Below are 23,762 nucleotides of genomic sequence, written 5' to 3' on the forward strand. Positions count from 1 at the left end.
GGGGAACTTGTATTTTGTGATTGAACTTTTGTTATTATTTGAATTATGGTTTAATGCTTTGCGTTTTCTATATGCATTCATCTCGAGCCTAAATCTTTGATTTCAGCGGACTGTACAACCCTTTTTGTTAAACTTTTTGGGGGCTATATTCGAGTGGCCTGGGTTGTAGAAGTTCACCTAGTGTCAGCATACTCCTTATAGTCGCACCAAAGTCTAGAAGATGAAGATACGTGACACCACCTCGATCAGGAGAGTCGGTGAGTTGTTACGTGATCTCATCCTCGAGATCCCAAAATAATAGCAAAAATTCTTTGATTATCAGAGTTGATATCCCGGTTTTAAAGACATTCATTTCATTCGTATTAACATTGAATATGTTGTCTTTATATCATGTCTTTGATATATTACTAGTTATTGCATGTTATTTTGCTTTTGCTGGGAATATCATTCTCAGCGGAGTTATCCGGCTATTGCTTTGTTTTGTATGTGTACTTGGTAACAGGTGGGGCGGATTGAGTCAGAGGAGACTTGGTTAGCATCAAGATCGAGAAATAGAAGTGGGACTTTGGTTTAGAAGTTGAAAAACATGTCAATCTAGTTTATGTTTTGAGAGTATAATTAGAACTCGAACTTGTTTGCTGTTTGTTGTATCAAATATTCGAATATTGAGGATTGAATGTTGTCATTTCATGTATTTTATACCTCGTTATGTATTGATTGGATTTCGATTTGGAATTTGGTTTGTAGAGCAAAAGCTGGTTTTTGACTTCAGAACTGGTCTCGCTCAAGTGGCGGTTTGAGCTCGCTCGAGCGAGCATTTTTTTGTGTGCGAGGCAGAGTTTTGCTCGCTCGAGCGGGTGTGTTTCACCGCTCGAGCGAGCGATCTTCAAGAAGGTGGGCAGAGTTTTGCTCGCTTGAGAGGGCGTTCTTTACCGCTCGAGCGAGGCTCTGTACAAAAGAAATTTTTTTTTACTGTCTTTTAATCTTGAATCTTTTATGCTTAATTATTGTTTATCCAAGAATAGATGTTTAGAATCGAGGTCTCACAGCCCCTAATCATTGCTTAACTATTTTTACTTAATTAATCTTGTAAAATGGAGTCGGGATACTACATTTTCTCCCTACTTAAGATATTTCGTCCTCGAACAAATCTTAAGTACTGAATGCAGTAATTACTGAATAAACATCTTTTATTAAAACTGAACATTTTACAAGATACAATCAAAATACACATTTCAAAACAACTCTGGATAGTCTGTACACATATGGCTATCAAGTTCCCAAGTAGCTTCTTTAGTGCCTTGGCGTTTCCACTGAACTAGAACAAGAGAAATGATCTTGTTGCTTAAGACCTTATCCTTATGACCTATGATATACAAAGGTCTCTATACATACGCCATATCTGTATCCAACTGTACTTCAGGCGGCTGTAATATATGAGATTCATCTGTCACATACCGTCGCAACAATGAAACATGGAACACATCACGGATACTTGACAAATATGGCGGTAATGCCAACCTGTAAACCAAATCTCCAACACTTTCCAAAATTTCAAATGGACCACTGAACCTAGGAGATAGCTTACATTTGAGACCGAATCTCAAAATCCTGCAAAATGGTGAAACTTTCAAGAACACCTTCTCGCCCACCTCAAATTGCAAAGGCCAATGCTTAACATTCTCATAGCTAGCCTGCTGATCCTACGCAGTTTTAATTCGCTTCTTGATCTGCCTGACTATATCAATAGTCTGCTGGACTAACTCTGGCCCCTCTACCTATCGCTCCCCCACTTCTTCCCAGAACAGTGGAGTACGACATCATTGCCCGTACAACGCCTCAAACGGAGCCATCCCAATACTACGATGGTAACTATTGTTGTACGCAAACCCAATCAATGACAACTGATCTTGCCACGCTGGACCAAAATCCAAAGAACAGGCTTGCAACATGTCTTCAAGAGTACGAATTGTGCGCTCTGAATTCCTGTCAGTCTCTGGGTGATATGCAGTACTAAAACTGAGAGTAGTACCCATAGCGCGCTGAAGACTCCCCCAGAATCTGGAAGTAAACCTGGGGTCTCGATCGCTGACTATGCTCACAGGCACTCCGTGCACTCGAACAATATCCTGGATGTACAAGCGAGCCATCATGTCAAAACTGTAGTCCCGGTTATAAAGAATGAAATTTGCTGACTTGGTGAGTCGGTCCACCACATCCCAAATAGCATCACAATTCCTCGAGGACACTGGTGAATGGGTCACGAAATCCATCGTGATCAACTCCAATTTTCACTCAGAAATAGGTAAACCGTGAAGCAACCCTCCAAGTCATCGGTGCTCTGCCTTGACCTACTTACACACCAAACATCTCAAAACATATTGATACACACGTCTCTTCATTCCTTTCCACCAGAACCTAGTACGCAAATTCTTGTACATCTTGTTGCTTCTTGGATGAATACTCAACTTAGTACGATGAGCCTAGGATAAAATCTCCTCCCTCAGATTATCATCCTCCGAAACCACAATACGGCCAGAAAAACAAAGAAAACCATCTGAATGATAGTGAAATCCTGACATACTATCATATGTGGAAAAACGAGCCAAATGCCGGATTTTCGGGTCATACAACTGAGCATCCCGAATCTAAGAATATAAAGCTGGCTCAGATAAAATAGAAAACATCTGAATAATCTGCATATATTTCTTATGCTTGAAGGTATACCCTGAAGAAAAAAAATCTTCAATAATACTTGTTACAAAACCAGTCTGAAGTGCGAACACTTTCACCTTGCGACTCAAAGCATCAGCAGTGAGATTAGTAGCTCCTGGATGATACTTAATTTCACAGTCATAATCCTTCAGCAAATCCATCCAACATCTCTGTCTCATGTTCAACTCTGCCTGAGTGAACAAATACTTGAGACTCTTATGATCCGTGAAGATCTCAAATCTCTAGCCATACAGATAATGACGCCAGATCTTCAATGCAAATACAATAGCTGCTAACTCAAGATCATGCACTAGATATTTGTTCTCGTGAACTTTCAACTATCTAGAGGCGTAAGCAATTACATGCCCATTTTGAGTCAGGACACATCCTAGTCCCTGAAGAGAAGCATCAATGTATACCACATACCCTCCAGATCCAGACGGTAAAGCCAACACAGGCGCAGAAGTCAACCGCATACGAAGCTCGCAAAAATTCTCTTCACATTCTGAGGACCATTCAAAATTCATGCCCTTTCGAGTAAGTTGTGTCAGAGGTCGAGCTAGCTGCGAGAAATTTGCGATAAAGCGACGATAATATCCTACTAGACCCAGAAAACTACGGATCTCAGCTATCGTCGTCGGACGTGACCAATTTTTTACAACCTCAATCTTGCTCGAATCTACAGAAACTCCATCCTTGGATATAATGTGGCCAAAAAATACCACCCGATCCAGCTAGAACTCACACTTACTCAGCTTAGCGTATATCTGTCTTTCCCTCAAAGTATGCAATACAAGCCTCAAATGATACGCGTGTTCATTCACATCATGTGAATATAACAAGATATCGTCAATGAACATGACAACAAACTTGTTCAGAAATTCCCGGAATACTAGATTCATCAAGTTCATGAATACAACCGGTGCATTAGTCAATCCAAATGGCATTACTAGGAACTCATAATGCACATACCTGGTCCTAAATGCTGTCTTAGCTATATCCTGATCTCGGACTCGCATCTGATGATATCATGATCTCAAATCAATCTTTGAGTAAACCGATGTACCTTGCAACTGATCAAAAATATCATCTATACGAGGCAAAGGATACTTATTCTTGATTGTTACTCTGTTCAACTGACGATAGTCAATGCACAAATGCATATACACATCCTTCTTCTTCACGAATAGAACAGGCACTCCCAAAGGAGAAACACTAGGACAAATGTAACCCTTTTCCAATAGATCCTAAAGCTGCTGCTTCAATTCAAGCATCTCTAACGGAGTCAGAAAATACGGTGCTTGAGAAATAGGAAAAGTACCTGGCATCAAATCTATGCCGAACTCAACTTCACGCACTAGAGGAAATCCTGGAATCTCAGAAACACATCTGGGAATTCATTCAAAACTGGTAAAGCTTCTATACCAACACTTCCAGCGGATGTATTGACTGCATAAATGAGGTAGCCTTCCCCACCAGACTCCAGAGATCGACAAGCTCTCATAGCAGATACCAAAGGCATCTGAGTTCGCGCTCCCTCACCATAAAAGAACCAGCTATCATCACCAACTGGATGAAACACACCAGTCTCTGATAATAATCCACTGAAGCTCGATACATAGTCAACACATAAATTCCCATAATGCAATCAAAATCCTCCATTGCTAATATCATGAGATTCGCCATCAAAACATTCCCTTCAAACTCTAAAGGGCAACCCATGTAAGGCCCGAGATTACTTAATTTTAATCACAGAATATTTAATTTGGAAATTTTGGAGTTTTGATTTAAATTCTAATATTCTTAAATTATTTAGGATTGAAATTGAATTAAAAATAAGTTTCAAGGGCCAATTTGCAAATATTGAAGATCTTGAGGGCCAAAGTGCAATTATGGCTTTTTGAGTGGGAAACTTGTCTAAATATGAATTGAACGTGTCTTGTAAGCATTTTGTATCAGATTTCTCTACTCATAACCGAAATTCATCTTCTTCCTTGCAATTTTCATCTTAAATCTTTCATATCTCAAGATCCGTCTGGCCGATTTCAATTCTGGGCATAGTTCTACGATCCTCTCTTCCAGAGCTTTGATTTGGTGCAAGTGTTATTATGTTTACAGAATATTTTGAAATTGAGATGAGGAAGAACTCAGAATTTGATTGTTTATTTGTGTTCTTGATAGTATAAGCATGATTTATTCGGAACCGGATCGAAGAATGAATGTTAGATGAAATTGTTATGATTTTCAGAAAGTATTCGATGTTCTTAAATTCTGATATTTCTGGTATATTGATGTATTTTTTCTGGTATATCATGTATATGAAGTTGGTTGGGATGTTAAATTGATTTGATTTCAGTTTTGGTTACCGATTCCGTACCGTTACGCCACCGGTTCAAGATTTGCTAGAATTTGCATCTGTTTGTTTGAGCCGAGTTTGGAATGAGTTATTGCTGATATATATAGCTTGAATATGCTTTCTTTCTGATTGGTTAAGATCTTGATCGAACTCGAGATCCCGACTTCAAAACCGATAGAAGATTGAACAAGGTTTGTGACTTTTACCTTGAGGATTGACAAGAGTTGTGAGCAGATTTTGATAGTCTTTGTTGTGCTGCAATTTGTGAAGATTTGAAGAGTTTGAAACCAAGTGTGAAAGGTATAAGACAACATTAGAACAAGGGCTTTGTACATTCAAGAGACATTTCTTGAATGCCCTTTTAAAATCACATACTATATGCTTATATGTGTTGTAATTGCATACCTACTTGTTTGTTTGAATGACCTTGTTATTAGTTGGCTTTTATTCTTATGCTTCTAGACTTTGCTTATAGACTTTGATGTATTCATATTGAGCCAACTATTCCTTAAGATTTTGAATGGCAGATTCGCCGTAAGAAATATAGACGTTTGGTTATATATCGAGGAACTTAGGAGATAGATCGACTCCTATTTCTAGAAACTCGATATAGTGTGCCAAAGTCCGGGAAAAGAGCTCAACGCCACCCCGAAAGGGAGAGTAGGTGGGAGATTTGTTGTGTTCTTCTTCCCCAGGATCCCAAGAATCGATATAGAACTTGATAGCAGATTTTTCAAAGCATGCATTGCATTAGATTGGATTTAATACCTATAAAGATGTTTATATGGTTATTTCTGTAAATTTTATGCTATGCATGTATATGTTGTTTATACTGGGATTTTATTCTCACCGAAGTTATCCGGCTATTGCTTTGTTTGTATGTGTGCATGGCAATAGGTGGGGCAGAAACGAATCAGGGACGCCCGTGGAAGAACAAGTTCTAGGTAGATGTGGTGACTTCGGATTAGAGTTGGAGTAGTTGTTGTCAATAAACTCATGTGTATACTCTAGATATGAGTTGGTATGAACTTAGTGAGTTTAGTTGTATGTGATAAATAACAAGAAGTTTGTTGAATTACTAGCATGTATGTGATAACTAATTGTAAAGTTTGGATCCTAGAACACTTTATGATATTCCATGTTTTCTTCTATATTTTAGTGTTGAATTCATGCTTATTTATGTTAGATGATGTTTGAGGATCCAAGAAGGGTCAAATTCCAGATTTTTAGATTTATTGGTGAGATTTTCGAAGGCGCGGCGCTCCCGAGCCTAAATCTAGCACCATGGTGCCCATGGTGCGAGATCAGTGCGCGCCCACGCGCTCAGAAGGCGCGCCTGCTCCATGTATTAAAAAAAAATTGGATTTATTCTTATCTTGTTACCCTGACTTGAATTAACATAGATTATATGTTATGAAATGAGATTAGCACCCGAGGTCCCCACAACCCAACACTAGACGCTTAGCCGACGTAGACTGACCCATCGGAGTAGAAACAACAACCACTGTGTCTAATGAAATGTATGATAACTTATTTCTCTTAACAAAACGTGCAGAAATGAAAGAATGAGATGCACTAGTGTCAATGAGTACAAAAGCAGGTATATCAAATAGCAGAAACGTACCCGCTATGACCTTCTCATTTTCATCCACTGCCTGATCATGCCTCAAGGCAAACACTTGGCTGGAAGCACAAGGTTTCAGATTAAAACCTCCTGTCGACTGTCCTGTAGCCTCTGCTGCACTGACGCCTGAGAACCAGAACCTGAGCCAAAACTAGATCCCCTGGCTTGGAGACAATCCTTCTTCAGATGACCAATCTCTCCACATCGAAAACATGCCCCTGAAACTTTTCGGCACCTGTTAGTAGGATGACTCCCACCACAATGTCTGCAAGGGCCTTGATTCTTCTTTCCAAAGCGCATCACCTCCCCGGATCCTGAGGAAGAAGTATTAGAACTATACTTCTTGAAAGACTGAGCACGAGGACCTAAGGAACTCGCGGGTCTAGATGAAAAGAAAGATCTGTTACGGTGGATACTGTCCTTTTCTTGGTGGCATCGACTCACTAATCCCTCGTAAGTCATGTCATCTCCCACATCAACTCGGTCGTGGATCTCCGAATTAAGGCCTTGGAGGAACAGATTGTACTTTGCCTTTGTGCTTTCAGAAATCTGGGGGCAATAGGGCAACAACTCAAAGAACTTCAACTGGTACTCATCGATTGACATATATCCTTGCCGCAAACCCAGAAACTCTCTTACCTTCGCCTGTCGGAGTGCAGGAGGAAAATACAGCTTATAGAAGGGTGTGCGGAACTCTTCCTAGATAGCTACTCCCTGGGCTACAATAAAAGGTGCAGATACAGAACTCCACCACTTCCGCGCTCGCCCTTCCACAAGTAAATCAAGAGTCTCCATATTTGCTCCTCAGTGCAACGAAACTCACGAAACAAACCTCCATACATCACAGCCAGTTCTCCGCATCCTCCGGTGACTCTCCTCCGATCAAAGGTTTAGGACCCATCGTCATGAACCTATGCATGCTAAACCACCTACGATCTTCATGGCGATGGTGATGATGGACCTGACGATGCTCTCAATCGTCATGATCACCTCAGAGTCAACCTACGCTACCGTGGCTACTCTCTTCACCATTACCTGCAATATACATGATGATTAAAGGTTAATCCAAATTTCAATAATCTAGATCCCAAGATTTCTATGCATGCTCTGATACCATAAATGTAGTAACCCACTCCGTGGTCACTTACTAATCAGAAACTTAAGCATGCATTTAACTTAAATAAAACTAATCAAAAAATTAACAACGAAAATCATAAATAACAATTAAAATATTTTTATACAACCATATCGAATAACCAAATGTATTATCCCAAATACATTAAAATCATAGATTAGACAAAATATTTCTGCTGGCCATCAATTACCTACGCTCTCTTGGAACCACCTGCCTCATCCAACCGCAGACCTGCCCCATGGAATAGGGTGTTTAGACACAAAAAAGTACGGGACGTGAGCATAAAAAGCTCAGTACGAGAGTATGAGTATACAGTATTATACGTGCATGTATGCGAATGAACTTGTTACCAAGACACTCAGATCAAGAAACTAGCTCGTTGACCGAGCCCAGTGTATATAGCACGCTACGCCGTCGCATCAGGAGGTGGCTCCTATACCCAGTGGATAATGGTAACCTGATACTAGTACAAGTGTCCAACCATAACGGTGACCTGACACAAGACTTACGTATCCAACCATCCAAAACTCATAGGGTGAGCTCCCTACTACAGGATATCTCAAGGATATGGGATCAATATGCTCATGTATGTAACATACAGTCATGACATGTTGTATAATATAAATCATGAAATAACATAATACATGCAAACACATAATACATGCATACTCAATCCGGATATCTCGAATAACACTTCCGTACCTCATATACTAAGGCAAGCTAGACCAGCTCTATGTCCAAGGCTATAGTCCGCACTACAATGCAAAGTACTCATGCATTATAATCTTATTCTGAAAGCCTTAACTAATCTATAGCATACTCCCTATTTACTATAAGGAGCTAGAGATATACCTGCATGCATCGTCAACCCACTGATAACAACTGCCCCATAACTTGGGAACCTCTCCGCTGCAACCCCGGAGCGCCACACCAACACCCAGACCAAGACTAATAAGGCTAAAAATCACCTAGAATACACTATAACCGAGAGAGAAGTGAGAAATTGGTGTGAAAATTATGAGCCTTGAATGGCCTATTTATATTCAGAGATCGGACTCTTCGATCGGGAGATCGGACACTCCGATCCTTGCATGCGCAACACGTCACTGCATGCACAGTTTGGACACTTCGATACTTACTTCGGAGGGTCCGAACTGATGCGTGTCTGTTCAACCTTGACACCTCAACACTTGCATGACCTAACTGAGATCGGACGCTCCGATCTGGGTTCGGACGGTCCGATATTTTTGTAGCCTCCGATCCTTGGTTTCATGCTTCCGAAGGGTTCAGACCCTCCGATCCTAGTTCAGATGCTTCGAACTCACCTTAATCAAAATTTCAAAAATTGTCTAATTAATTCCAAATTAAGCCCCTAATCCGTGCTTAATCATTTTACTTAATTAATCTTATAAAATGGAGTCGGACTACTACAGTTGTTGACTTAAAGCCCAAGAAGAAAGTCAGTGTATTTTCTCTATATAAGCAGATGAAAGTCAACCATGATGGAATAACAAACATAATAGATTTTCAATCTCCAGAATAAGAGTTCAAGAGAGAAGAGAAGAGAGAAATCAGAGAAAGAGAACTGGGGCGCAGATTGTGATGGGAAAATTCAAAGTGTTTAAGTTTGAATTGAGTCTGTATCTAGCATTAGAGTTTTCTGGTCTGGATTGTAATAAGCTCTAGTTTGAGCTAGGTTTTTTCTCTTGTTCGTGATAAATAAAAGTGTAGTGTTGCTCTCCCGTGGACGTAGGCAAATTCCTTGTCGAACTATGTAAATACTTGTGTTGTTTAATCTTTTTTGCATGAGTTGGTGTTTGATCTGTGTTGTGTGGATTTTATCTAAGATTGTGTTCTTGATTTTTGCTCTGTGTGTCTTTGTCTGGTAAATATCTGGACAATATCGATTTTTTTTTATTGATTCCTAACAATATATAATACACGCATTGCGTGTGCATAATTTCTTGTTGAGTATGCTTCTATCAGATTGAATGGGAATAGAGAAGAGAACAAATCAAAGAGTACAGATCAGATGAATTTAGTGATCAGATGAGTTCATGGTCAGATCGAATACTGGGATCAGATCGAAGTGATGGACAGATGAGTTCATGCAGATCGATTGCTCGAGTACTGAGACTTGGATAGAAGTCAGATGAAGTGTCCGAGAAGCTGTAAGCTTAAAGGGATATCAATGCAGATCGAAGTACAAGAGAAGATCAGACTGATGTAAGATGACTTATCGGGTTGGACCATGTTGACTTTATAATTGGGCCGTAAGTTGTTGTTGACCTAAAGTCCAAGATGAAAGTCGGCATAAATCTCTATATAAGCAGATGGAAGCTTGTCGCAATGAACATAACAGAAAATCAAATTATTCAAACTTCAGAAAATATTGAGAGAGAAGAAAAGATAAATTTCAGAGGAGAGAACTGGGGAGTAGATTGTGACGGGAAGAATTCAAGGATAACAAGCTTGAATTGTGTCTGTATTTAGCGTTAGAGTTTATTTTAGGTCTGTCTCTGTAATAAGCTCTGGCTTTTGAGCTTGGATTTTTTTCGTTGGTGATTAATAAAGTGGTTGTGTTGCTCTCCCATGGACGTAGGCAAATTCCTTGCCGAACCATGTAAATATTTGCGTTGTTTATTTGCTTTCGCGTGAGTTTTGTGTTTGATCTGCCTGCGTTGGGTTTTATCTATTTCTAGGATTGTGTTCTTTTTTTGCTGTGTGTTCACTTGTCTGGTAATTCTTGGAATATCGAATTATTCTGGATTGATTCCTAACAAGTTGCGTCGTCTGTGGGAAACCAAGAAAAGATGGTGGGATCAATGAAGTTTGATATTGAGAAGTTTACAAGCAAAAACAATTTCTCACTCTGGATAATTAAGATGCGGGCAATCCAGATACAACAAGAATTGGTGGAAGCTCTTAAGTAGAAGGAGGTGATGTCTGATGAGATAAAGAACAAGGATGAATTACTCGAGAAAGCACACAGTGCAATTATTCTCTGTCTGGGTGATAGACCTCTTCAGGAGGTGGCCAGAGAAGAATCTGCAACGGCTGTGTAGCTTAAACTTGAGAATTTATATATGATGAAATCCTTGGCTAACCGTCTGTACATGAAACAGAGGTTATACTCCTTTGTGATCAAGGATGAGAAGAACCTTGAAGAACAGATCGAAAAATTCACCAAGATATTGGATGACTTGGAGAATATTGAAGTAAAGCTTGAAGATGAAGATGAGCTTTGATACTTCTGAATGCACTTCCTAAAGCATATAAAAATTTTAGGGATGCTTTGCTCTATGGAAAAGAACAGACGATAACTTTGGAAGAAGTTAGGTCGGCTATTCAATCCAAGAAATTTCAGAGAAATTCAAACACAAACACTGAATCACATGGAGAAGGTCTTACGGCAAGGGGCAGAAGTGATAAGAGGACATCCAATGGGAAATACAGGCCAAAGTTCAGATCAAAGAGTCAAGGAAGATACCAGAACAAAAATTTGGGTAATATGAAGTGCTATGCATGTCAGAAGGTTGGGCATCTAAGAAGAGATTGTCTAGAAAAGAAAGGGAAGCAACAGGAAAAACCTAAGAAAGATGGTACTCGGGCCGTAGCTTCATATGGATATGACTCAGCAGAAGTATTGGTGGTTTGTAAAGGTGATCAAAACCACGAATGGATACTAGATTCAGGATGCTCCTTTCACATGTGTCCTACAAGATCTTGGTTTGAAAATTTGGAGGAATCAGATCAGGGCATGGTACTGTTGGGAAATAATCAATCATGCAGAATAAAGGGCTCTGGGAACATCAGAATAAGGATGCATGATGGGATTGACCGAGTACTCACTAAGGTGATTTATGTGCCTGAGTTGAAAAGAAACTTGATATCATTGGGAGCACGTGATGCTCAAGGATATTCATTCAAATAAGGAGCAGGAAGTCTCTCAGTGTCTAAAGGATCTCTGGTTGTTATGAAGGCTGTCAAAAGGAACCTCATATATGTACTACAAGTTGAAACAATTATTGGAAGTACAACAAGTATTCAGGAATAACATGACAGAACCAAGCTATGACATCTAAGGCTTGTACATGTAAGTGAGAAAAGATTACATGAGCTGTCTAAGCAGGGTCTGTTAGGTGGAGATAAAATCGAATAACTGGAGTTGTGTAATAGCTGTGCTCTTGGGAAATCAAAAAGAGTATTGTTTGGTCAAGGAAGTCACACAACCGAGCAACCATTGACCTACATTCATTCAGATCTATTGGTTCCTTCTCGGACAGAAACTTATGGTGGAGGCAGATACTTCATGTCTTTGATAGATGATTACTCAAGGAGAGTATGAATATTCATCTTAAAGACTAAGGATGAAGCCTATGACAAGTTCAAAGAATGGCTGTTGGCAGTTGAGAACAAGAGTGATCGAATAGTTAAATACCTGAGAACAGATAATGGGCTGGAATACTTATCAGATAAGTTTGTGAAGTTATGTAAGGAGAAAGGCATTACCAGACACAGAACAATGGCAGGAACACCACAACAGAATGGCCTAGCAGAGAAAATGAACAAAACTCTTCTGGAAAGGGTCAGATGTATGTTGATCAATGCTTCTCTTCCTAACTCCTTCTGGGAAGAATAATTATATACTGCGTGCTATTTTGTCAATAGGTGTCCATCCAGTACAATTGTTTTCAAGACACAAATGGAAAAGTGGATTGGAACACCTGCAGAATATTCAAACTTGAGGGTATTCGGATGTCTTGCATATGCTCATCTGAAACAGGACAAGTTGGAAGCAAGGGCAGCCAAATGTATATTCATTGGGTATCCGGATGGTGTGAAGGGTTATAAGGTTTGGAACCTGGAGTCAAGAGGTCCAAAGTTCTTCAACACCAGAGATGTAAAGTTTGATGAATCTAAACTGGGATATAAAATGAATACAGATGTAAAGGACAGTCATATCAGTGTGAATGATAAACTACCATTTGAGGTGGAATCTTCTGTGCTAGATAAAGGGTCAGATGAGATACAAGATGAGAATGTGACAACAAGTTATCCAAAATAGGAATTGAGTGCTTATAATCTTGCAAGAGACAGAACCAGAAGAGAGATCAGAGCTCCTAAGAGGTTTGGTGAAGCTGATCTGGCTTGGTATGCACATACAATAGCTGAGAAGGTGGAATATTCAGAGCCGAATATTATGATGAAGCTATGGCGAGTAAACATAAAAACAAGTTTATTGAAGCTATGAATGAAGAGATGAACTCACTTGAGAAGAATAAAACCTGGACGCTAGTAGACCGACCGAAGCATCATAAGAAATTGGGATGCAAGTGGATCTATAAACAGAAGGAAGGAACTCCTGGTACAGATCAGATCAAGTATAAATCCAGATTGGTTGCAAAGGGTTTTGGTTAGATAGAAGGAATAGATTTTAATGAAGTCTATTCTCCAATAGTAAAACATTGTTCCATCTGGATTATGTTAGCACTGGTGAACCAGCTTGAGTTGGAGCTTGAGAAGATGGATGTGAAAACTGCGTTTCTACACCGTGACCTGGAAGAAACTATATATATGGAACAACCTAAGGGCTTCATACATCAAAAAACACAGAACAAAATCTGCTTACTAAGAAAATCATTGTATGGGCTAAAGCAAAGTCCGAGGCAGTGGAACAGGAGGTTTGATGAGTTCATGATTGGTATTGATTTTGTAAGAAGCCAATATGACAAATGTGTCTATCTGAAGAAGGATGAAAGGCAGGTTATCTTGTATCTACTGATTTACGTCAATGATATTTTGATTGCAAGTAAAAGTAGGACAGAGATATCATCCTTGAAACAACAGCTCAACTCATAATTTGAGATGAAAGATCTGGGAGAAGCAAAGAGAATATTGGGCATGGACATAGTGAGAAACAGGAAAAGGCAGGAGATTCATCCGAGTTAGAAGAACTATTTGAAAATGGTTGTTCTGAGATATAACATGAATCAAGCAAAATCTATCTTGACCCCTCTGGGGGAGCATTTGAAGCTATCTGCAAGTCAGTCACCTGAAAGTGAGGAAGACAGGATGAAGATGGCCGGTATTCAATATGCTAGTGGAGTGGAAAGTCTCATATATGAAATGGTGTGCGTAGGCCTGATCTGGCATACACAATCAGTGTTGTGTCAAGATTTATGGCTAATCCGGGTACATATCATTTGGAAGCTCTGAAATGGATTCACCGATATCTCATAAACACTACTGGGTTGGGGTTGAAGTTTGAGAAACAACAAGATGGGATTGATCCGGTGGTTGGATATGTGGATTCAGATTTTGCTGGGAACTTAGACACGAGAAAGTCATTGACTGGATATGTGTTCACCTTTTATGGCACAACGATCACCTGAAAATCTAATCTACAATCGGTGGTTGCCCTTTCTACCGTTGAGACAGAATTCATAGCTGTTACTGAGGCCATAAATGAAGGATTGTAGTTAAAGGGGATGATAGGGGAGATTGGTGTGAAACAAGATCAAGTTATAGTACACTGTGACAATCAAAATGCAATACACTTGACGAAACACCAAGTCTATCATTAACGATCGAAACACATAGATGTGAAGATGCATTTCGTCAGAGATGCGATTGAAAAAGGAGATGTGATCCTTGTGAAGATAGCATCAGAAGAAAACCCTGCATGAGTACTGGGGCGCAACGAACATAACAAAAAATCAAATTCTTCAAACTCCAGAAAATATTGAGAGAAGAAAAAAAAAAGAGAGATTCAGAGGAGAGAACTGGGGCGCAGATTGTTACGGGAAGAATTCAAGGATAACAAGCTTGAATTGTGTCTGTATCTAGCATTAGAGTTTCTTTTGGGTCTGTCTCTGTAATAACTAGTTCTGGTTTTTGAGCTTGGATTTCTTCTGTTGGTAATTAATAAAGTGGTTGTGTTGCTCTCCCGTGGACGTAGGCAAATTCCTTGCCGAACCACGTAAATACTTGCGTCGTTTATTTGCTTTCGCGTGAGTTTTGTGTTTGATCTGCGTGCGTTGGGTTTTATCGATTTCTGGGATTGTGTTCTTGTTTTGCTGTGTGTTTGCTTGTCTGGTAATTCTCGGAATATCGAATTCTTCTGGATTGATTAATCCTAACATTGCTAGTATAAATAATATATCTTGTTAATAAATTTTGAGTCTTTCAAGTAATTTTTTTGAACAATAGTTTGAATATCTTGCTGCTTGCCAACACGTTCGATAATTTCAAGTCCGAGCCTATTTTGAACCGAATTAAAACAAAAAAATTTGAACTTTTTGATTTTCGAATTGAGCTCGAGCTCGAATATATCTATTTCGATCCGAACTTGAGCCTTAGATTTTTCATCACATTTGACTCGATTCAGTTCGATATAAATTTATATAATGTGAGACGAGTCGACACAATCCATATCTATAATTAAAGATAATAATTTTGGTATAAAAGTAATACTTTTGCTTATATCAGGTCAAATAAGATATTCGGTTCACAAAATTGATCGGTGAGCTTTTATGAAATGATAATATTCCATAAATAAAAAAGCTTTGGGAACAAAATTCTGAAGCGTGACTGCACAAGTGCATATTTATAATCCCGGTACGAAACATAAATATTTCCAAACGAGTAAAAATACAAACTAGAGAAATATAGTTCAAATTATATAATTTGTTATCTAGAAATACTAATGAAATTTGCCTAAATTTGCAAATTTGATTTGTTGTACGTTGATTGATTGATAATCATTTTTAAAAAAAATTTAATTTAATTTTACTACCATGAAACCTACAGTTGATAAATAAACCCTCGAGTTAACGTTAACATGCGATTCACGCTAATTTGATAAACCTTGTCGAATGTCGATAGAATTGGCCGAAAAAATATTGATAAGAATAATCGAACTTATAATTATTGACCAAACGTTCAACTATGCTAGCAAAAACGCAATAGTGATTCAATCTTATTAAAAGTCTCGATCTTTTATTTATTCATTATTATTTTTATGACATGAGAACCCGTAGTCACTATCTTTTTGGTGCGCACTGCGTAAACCGTCATAACGCAATAGCCTGCAAACCACGCTAGCCAGATAATCCGCACTAGGTAAGTTTTGTGTGACAGACTAGTTCAAAAAAATATTCGTATGAGGAATCAAACTCTTAACCTTTGGCCAAATACTCGTTCAATCTACTAACTAAGACACGCTTGAGAGAATGTCTCGATCCTTTATTAAAAAAAAAAGGTTGACACCGAAGGGAACCCCATTCCACATAAGTCAAAGGCCCATTGGCTCATGCGGGATTAAATCGAGGGATATGCACGAGCGGCAGGGACCTGAGGGAGGAAGCAACATGGCCAACCCCCAGAGCATACCCCACAATATTTCAGTAGAGAATATGTTCCACACGAGAATCGAACCCGCAACGTTGAGAAATTTCTTCCCACATCACCTCAGGCCTTACCAACTTACCTATGCCCCTATGAGCTGCTTAGATCCTTTATGTTTCCAGTAATAATGGGGAGTGCCTTCATTTTGCACTATATTTGCTGGATCAACGAAATTATTGGTGGAATAAATAATAAAGTTTATTTGAAATTTTAACGGTTAGTGGCTCGAAATGATTACTATAAAATAAAACCATATAATTCCTGAGCCGAATATTCAATTGGTCTGTTTCTAAATGTCACATTCACTCTATTGGGTTAAAGAATTTACTTGGAAAAGTGTGGGATGTGAGATGGTTCTTGGATTTTTATTTGTGATATGAGTCGACTTGATTTATATTTTATAATTAAAATTTAATTAATAATTTCAATATAAAAAATAATACATTTTCATGAATCGAATTAAATAAGAGATTCGTCTCACAAAAAAGACTCGTTACACCATCTCAAAAGAGTTTTTGTGAATTTACATTCCGCCTACACACTTGGTCAATCACTCCTTGTTGATTTGTTTACATAAGTTCATTACGAAATACTAAATTGTGTTTGGATCTTATAATTGGATTTAAGATAATATTTGAAATAACTCGAAAAAAAAAAACTCCAAATTGTGATAGATTTTGAAATCCAATATAGCGATTAAAAAAAAAACCTTCAATCCAACAGGTTTATTGTCGTGGATTTGAAATCATGTTATAGAACTTAATTTTAACAAATTCACACGCACCGAAAAGTTGGGTTCCGCTTGGACATGTACTTATAAATTTTTTTAATAATTTTTTTAAAAAATGTTTTAAAAATAAATATGCGTTTGAACAATCATTCTATAAAAACTTTTAACATCATAAAAGTAATAAAAACATCCAAAAACATATCTCAAGTGTTCTTTAAAAACTATTTTTAGAGAGCAATTTAAATTTTTTTTTTTCCAAACGAAGTGTTTTTCAATTATAAATCATTAAAATCGTTTTTAAAGTACGTTTTCACCCGAAATCTTGATCTCGTCAATATTTCTATATAGATAAGCTAAATGACAGGAATCAGTGACTTTATCCTCAAATGCAAGATTGGGTACATAAACAGCATTGCCACTACATAATCTTAACCACACGATTAAAATGTGATGAAACTACAAAATCTTGCTAACTACCACCACTGCAAGTTAATCCATTGACGGCATTATCCATTGCTTTCACGCTGCTACTCTCCAACCCGCTTTTACGCCAGGCCACATTACTTATATCTGCAGCTAATGATGCTAGTTCATGCCTAGCCAAGTATGGAGATTCGATATAATCAATGAATTCGGGGCCCAACAATGAACTTACCTTAGTAACCGCCCCGCCTGGACTTTGACAACAACCATGGCCACACTGGTGAGGGATCAAATGATCACCATAAGCGCCCTCGAACAATTTACAGATGCTGATGTCTGGTTTCGAGGCTTGGTTCAAATGCCCTGAATTTTCTAGGCTGTCGAAAAGATTATAAACACTAAATGCACTGATGCGAGGAACGGGGCGGAATAGAGTCGTAGGGATTAAAGATTTCTCCGTGAGTTGGGTAGATTCTGGTTGATCCTTCTCCGATCCATGGGAGGTAGCATCTATTTGTTCTGGAGGGATCACGTCTTTTGCTTCATTTGACTTGAAAAAGTTGGTGTCTTCACATGATGGTGTTTCTTCAGATGATGATGCCTTTGATTTTTCAAGACTAGTATCATCAACCATGTTGCTGGATTCCAACTTAGGCTTCACAAGATCCATGCACCGTCGCTTCAATGTAGAATTCCAGTGGTTCTTGATTGCATTGTCCGTTCTCCCAGGTAAAAGCCTTGCTATTGACGCCCATTTATTCCCATGGATGGTATGGGCCTGCAGTATGATGCGGTCTTCTTCATCTGCAGGAATTGGAGGTGGTCTCAACAGCCATTTATAATACAATAAGATTTCAAAGAACATAACTGGCAGAACCCATAAACAGGAACAGATGATTATTAAGGTGCATGCCATAAAACACAGATTAGCAGCATAATTTATTAAAAACCATTCATGCCAGAAGCATAAAAACTTATCATGCACCTGGCCACAAGAAAGATCGATGATGTCAAAAGAAACAGAGAACACATTGAGGAATTGAAATGCTTGGATCAAGTAACACTTTGCATCCTTTATTAGAGGTAGAAACGAGCCTCTAACTCTTTTCATGCAATCCTAGGTCGTAAATTGAAGGAACAAATAGAGATATCACCTGATATGTAAAATGCAGGAAGTAATTATCAACCAAGGAGAATTTTACATGAAGTCGAAACGTTGCGCAACGAAAACATCTACAAGTAACCCATAATCAAAAGGTTCTATTCTCAGATTTGAGTTTTAAACATATGTCTATTTTTATTCTACAACTTGCAAACATATTACTAGTAAGTTGCAATGCTGAAGCAATGGGGAACCAACACAAGTGTATGGTAAGCTACATTTTTCCTGTAACTTTATAGGACAGATATTTGATACGGAGAAGCTATGCACGAAGCAAACGAAACCATAAAAAACACCCAAAAGGCAGCAAAAATTTTGACTTGCAATCCAGGAATTGCAAATGATCAAGAATACGTTGATTATTAAAAGCAGTAACCAATCTTGATTCTTGCCAAGTACACACTTTGAGATAGTAACTAATATAGCACAATTCAGAAAGATACGAAGCCAGAAGTCTCGCAGAAAAGAGAGTTGCAAAAGTGCAGATTAGTATCAACAATTCATTTTCCCCCCATTCTTTTTGTCGAGGAAAATCAAAACTTTTTTTTTTTTGAAACCCCAACATCAAGCATAATTAAAGAAAAATTACAAGAACACAAATGTAAGCGCGGCGCATTTGAAATTACCAGTGAAGGGCTTGCGCTTAACGGCGGGGTCAAGCTGATTGCACCACCGGAGGCGGCAAGATTTTCCCGATCGGCCCGGTATTCCTCGGGCGATAAGGCTCCAATTCCTCGCCCCGAAATTACTCACAAGCTGACTCAGCATCGCGTCCTCATCCTGCGACCACGGTCCTTTTACTCGGTCCAGCGATCTCTTGCAGACTTTTCCGCCGCCATCGAGCGCCGCCGCATCATCTTCTTCGCCAGCGGCGACGGCAACTTCTACACCTTCCTGCTCATCGTTTTCCATTTACTGGAATTATGAGCTGTACGATTATTTATTCAATTATTTTCGACCGTGAATTTTTTAAATGAACTGGGCCTCAGGTTGGCCCAAACGCTATTGTACCCTGCTTAATAATGAAACAATTATTCATTGTTTTATCCTTGGCCCAATAACGATACAATTATCTGATTAATTATTAATTACAAAAATAATAGAAACCACGAGTAATCTTCAAAACATTCAAAATTTTTATCATCAGATTCAGAACACCCCATGCAGCCAAGGATTGCTTGGCCTCATAGTCATATATGACTTTATGTATGAAAGAAACGGTGTACGTGGTTGTTATGTAAAATAAGGCAGTGTTGTCGTTTGTGTTGTAACACCACAGACAACACAGTGCAGCGAAAATTTAAAGCGTAAATAAAAACACAAGTAAATAATTTTGCACGAGTATGGGTGCCTTAGGGCTAAATATCACTAGTAAACGTAAGAATAGTCTTACAAAGTAATCCTAGTGATTTTACGAAAAGTCATTAAATCCTAAATTTCTCAACGAGTTGAGAAATCAAACTTTCATCCTAAAATACAATAAGAGTATAAAAGAAATTGGATGCAACTCCCGTAGCCTAAATTGAAGAGACAGAAAATATCTTCAACAATATAGTTCCCACAGTGTTGTCTCTGATGTCTTCAACACGAACGGAGACACGGGGACATGCAACAACGATGGTTGCAAACCTTGCTTCAGAGTTCTTCAAATTCTTCAACAGAATTCTTCAGAGTATGCGCAGTATATTATCGTCTGAAGCTCTCACTTTTCTTGTGCGTGGAAATCTCCTTTTATAGATAAGCATCCAAATTTTGAAAATTGCCTTAGATAGAGTCCTACATAAATAAGGAAACTAATTTTAGTAGGAAATAAACTCTATCAAATATTGTAAATCAAATCTTGATAATATCGAATTATATTATGTCAAATAATCACCTTATCAAGATTTAATTTAAACTTTGGCAAATATATCATTAACATATTCAAAAATATACACTCAATATTAACCAAATATCCTATCTTGTCTAGAAAGCAAAATCTTATAATTTCCAATTAATTAGGGCCGAAATATTCAAGGAATAAAATTCCTTTCAATCTCCCCCTTTTTGCTTTCTGGACAACACATTGCACAAGTGTGAGATAATCATAAACTCCCATTGAGTTTAAAAATCTTCTCCCCCTGAATTTTAAAGTCTCCCCCTGAAGTGTTGTCCTTCGTGTCGTAACACGGTGGATAACATGGACAATAACCCATGAGATTCTTTAATTCATATAACAGAGCATAAGTGAGGTAGAAGATGTTAGTCTAGTTAACATATATGAGCAATTAAGGCACGTAACTAGAACGAACAAAAACAGTTATATTAAAATCAAAATGAAGCAAATAAAGAAAAGATGAGAGAAGAAGCAAAATCTAAATTTGATCACTATCAGAGTTATCTTGATCAGAGGCTTTATTCTCATCATCCTTAGTCCCAGATGGGCCAGCTTCATCTTCATCTTGTGCACTATCTCCCCCTGTTTGGCCAGAAATGCCAAGTTGTTGCCGACAATCAGCCAAGACCGTGCTATAGAAGGCAATGTCTTCCTGAGCTTGAACAATCTTTTCCTCGGCACGAGTCATCAGCAGCTGAATGTGGCAGTTGTGAATTCCAGGGTAGTAGGAGTAGGCACTGTTTCTTCAGTGTTGTCACCTGTGTTGGCAACACCGGGTGCAACACCAGTAGCTTCAGCAGCAGGAGTAGGAGTAGGAGTCCAGGGTAAATCCAGTACACGATTTCCCTTTAGAAGACCAGCTGCTAACTTTAAAATCTCAGGTTGATTAGTGAGATCTTCTGTAATATTGCGGATGAAAGCCTGAGATTCCAATATGCGGTAGATCAAAGAGGGAAATGCAAGCTTTGTAGACTTGAGTCCTCCATCAGCAAATTGGAGCACAGTCTTGAATACCATCTTTTCAAAATTAAAAGGACTCCCAGTCCCAATGGCATATAAAATGACCGCTTGTGGTCTTGTGATAACTGTGGAGTTGGAAGAAGGAGTCCAATTCCTGACAGCTATCTTATGCAGCACAGAATAAAGGGAGGTGAGCTTAGCTGCATAAAAAAGGTCAGAGAACTTTTTGACCATACCACCAGTGAGAACAGTAATCACTTCGTTGATCTATGGAGGATTGCCTTCATCAACATCTGGGGTGGAATAAAAAGAGTTGATCACGGCTAGAGTGAACTCGAATAGCCTACCCCGAAGGTACACTAATCCATACTTTGCAGATTCTGGATCTTCAATGCTTGCAGTCAAGTTGGCGTAGAACTCCAGAATCACCCTCTTACAGTAGGGTATCACAGCAACAACAGTAGAATATAGCTGTCGAAGTTTCAAAAAGTCAATTAAATTGTACCTATCATAGGAGCGAACATCTATGTTCCTCTCATCCAGAAGACCTCTATGAATGAAGAGAGGCCAGACAGCAGCAGCATCACCAGAATAAAAAATGAGGGAATGGGCAGCATCCATGTCATAATCCTCATCAACAGTGTTGTCCGTGGTGTTGACGACACCAACAGCAACACTGGCAGCAGCAACAGAAACATCCTCTTGGTCCAGAGGGTCTTCATCAGCATCCATGCTGGAAACATCCTCGGAGTCTTCTTCTTCTCCAATATCAGCACTCTTATCAGAAGAGTCAGCAGCAGAATCAGTAGAGGAGGAAGAGGAGGAAGAGGCAGAATCTTGACGTGCTTTGCCTTGTGCAAACTCCTCCATCATCTCAGCATCAGGCTCATCATCGGAGATATGAGTGAAAGAGTGGGTGCCCGGTTAGCCAACTTGTGGCTAAGGGCTTTTGTGACTCTATGTATAAACAATCTTTGTTTAATATAATTTACATTCATTAATGGCATTTTCTTTGTCTTTCTTCATATTGTTATATTGTGATATACTATTGATGTTTTGATAAAGACCTTGAATATACTATAGTGTAAGTAAGATGAGATAGTGAATAAAGAGAGATCACTATTATGAAACACATCTTATAGTCACTGTATATTCTAAACAGTTCCTAGTCAATTGAGCCGTCCGCTAATAAGGATAAAGATCGCTCGAGATTGAGACTAGCATTTGTGATGCCAAGTACCACGTTTCATTGGTAATGGACATGGAGATGTTCAAAGCATGCAAATGGATATTCATATGATGAATGATCGAACTACCCTATTCGAACTTTCCAAGTGGTTATCACTTATCGAGTGGATAAAGTCCGCGGTTTTGGTTGTACACCATTAGTCCTTACTACTTGAAACATCATTGAGACTCTATATGCTAGTACTGTACTTTGACTCGTTTACCGACTCTATTGGGGTCATCAGGTGTCGAGATTGTGTACAGTTACGACACATATAGGAGTTGATGCTTTGTTGACAGGGATTCACCATATAATTACGAGTGTGGATATCCTATGCGATCTGAGGAGATATTAGTGTGACGAATCTCTGGCCAGAGTACATGATGTGTTTTAGGTTACTCGGTTTTCCTAGTAACACATGCGATGTCACTATTTGATCTCCAAGATGTAATGCATAGTTATCGAATCTCAAACGACTCTCAATGCACCAATGGTTGTTGATTCGATCGGGATATATGGATGAAGGGACCGTACTGTACGCTAACCAAAATCTACTGGTTCTTGCAGGCACTATCAGTGATACCTAGGGAATCATGGGGCGATATTTCTAGACGCTCTTACCATGATTCGTTGGGCAAGTCGGAAATTGTTGTTCCGAGTTACAAGGAGTTGTGAGCACACGGCTAGCTGTATCCCTGAACCATTGAGGGTCACACAAGTAATGGATTACTAAACCCCGTTGAGATAGTTTAATTTAAAGAGTTAAATTTAATGAAAGAGAAGTTGGACTTCTTAATTAAAGGGAGTGGAATTTCCTAAAATGACATAGGGATGGGCATTTTTGGAAATCACTGAATTCGGATTCAGAAAAATTATCTTGACTTTAAAAGATGCAGAAATGGTTTCTGTGTACATTGATAAAATCAGTTTATCAATAAGAGTCACGATGAATTTTATATTAATTTCTATAATAACATGCTTGGCTTGTTGGGTTTAAGTTATGGATTATGGGCCCTAAGGAGTTAGAGTCCTAATATAATCATAACTTAATCTAGTCTAGAAATTATCTATAAATATATGAGTAGTGTTCGAAAATCATAAGAATTCCATCTTGCAATTTTCGAAAATCACTCATAATATTCAA

The 23,762-nt window shown here is 38.7% G+C and overlaps 1 protein-coding gene across 1 annotated transcript; it reads right to left on the reverse strand.

The window, feature by feature from the left end:
- Window positions 1–17,327: 17,327 nt before the first annotated feature.
- LOC140889434 (transcription factor MYB1) lies at window positions 17,328–19,466 on the reverse strand. Its single transcript, XM_073297151.1, has 2 exons — window positions 19,181–19,466; window positions 17,328–18,196 (listed from the first exon to the last, which is right to left on the reverse strand). Exons 1-2 carry the CDS (start codon window positions 19,464–19,466, stop codon window positions 17,439–17,441), a joined length of 1,044 nt encoding a protein of 347 aa, XP_073153252.1. The 3' UTR covers window positions 17,328–17,438.
- Between the last annotated feature and the right edge of the window lie 4,296 nt (window positions 19,467–23,762).

Source organism: Henckelia pumila, chromosome 3 (assembly GCF_033568475.1).
Source record: "Henckelia pumila isolate YLH828 chromosome 3, ASM3356847v2, whole genome shotgun sequence".
NCBI lineage: Eukaryota > Viridiplantae > Streptophyta > Magnoliopsida > Lamiales > Gesneriaceae > Henckelia > Henckelia pumila.

Excerpts from the sequence above, each read along its gene's own strand:
- LOC140889434 (XM_073297151.1), bottom strand. The coding sequence starts at position 19,466 with ATGGAAAACGATGAGCAGGAAGGTGTAGAAGTTGCCGTCGCCGCTGGC. Across the intron at positions 18,197-19,180 it reads TAAGCGCAAGCCCTTCACTG|ATGAAGAAGACCGCATCATA; the intron begins GTAATTTCAAAT and ends CAATTCCTGCAG.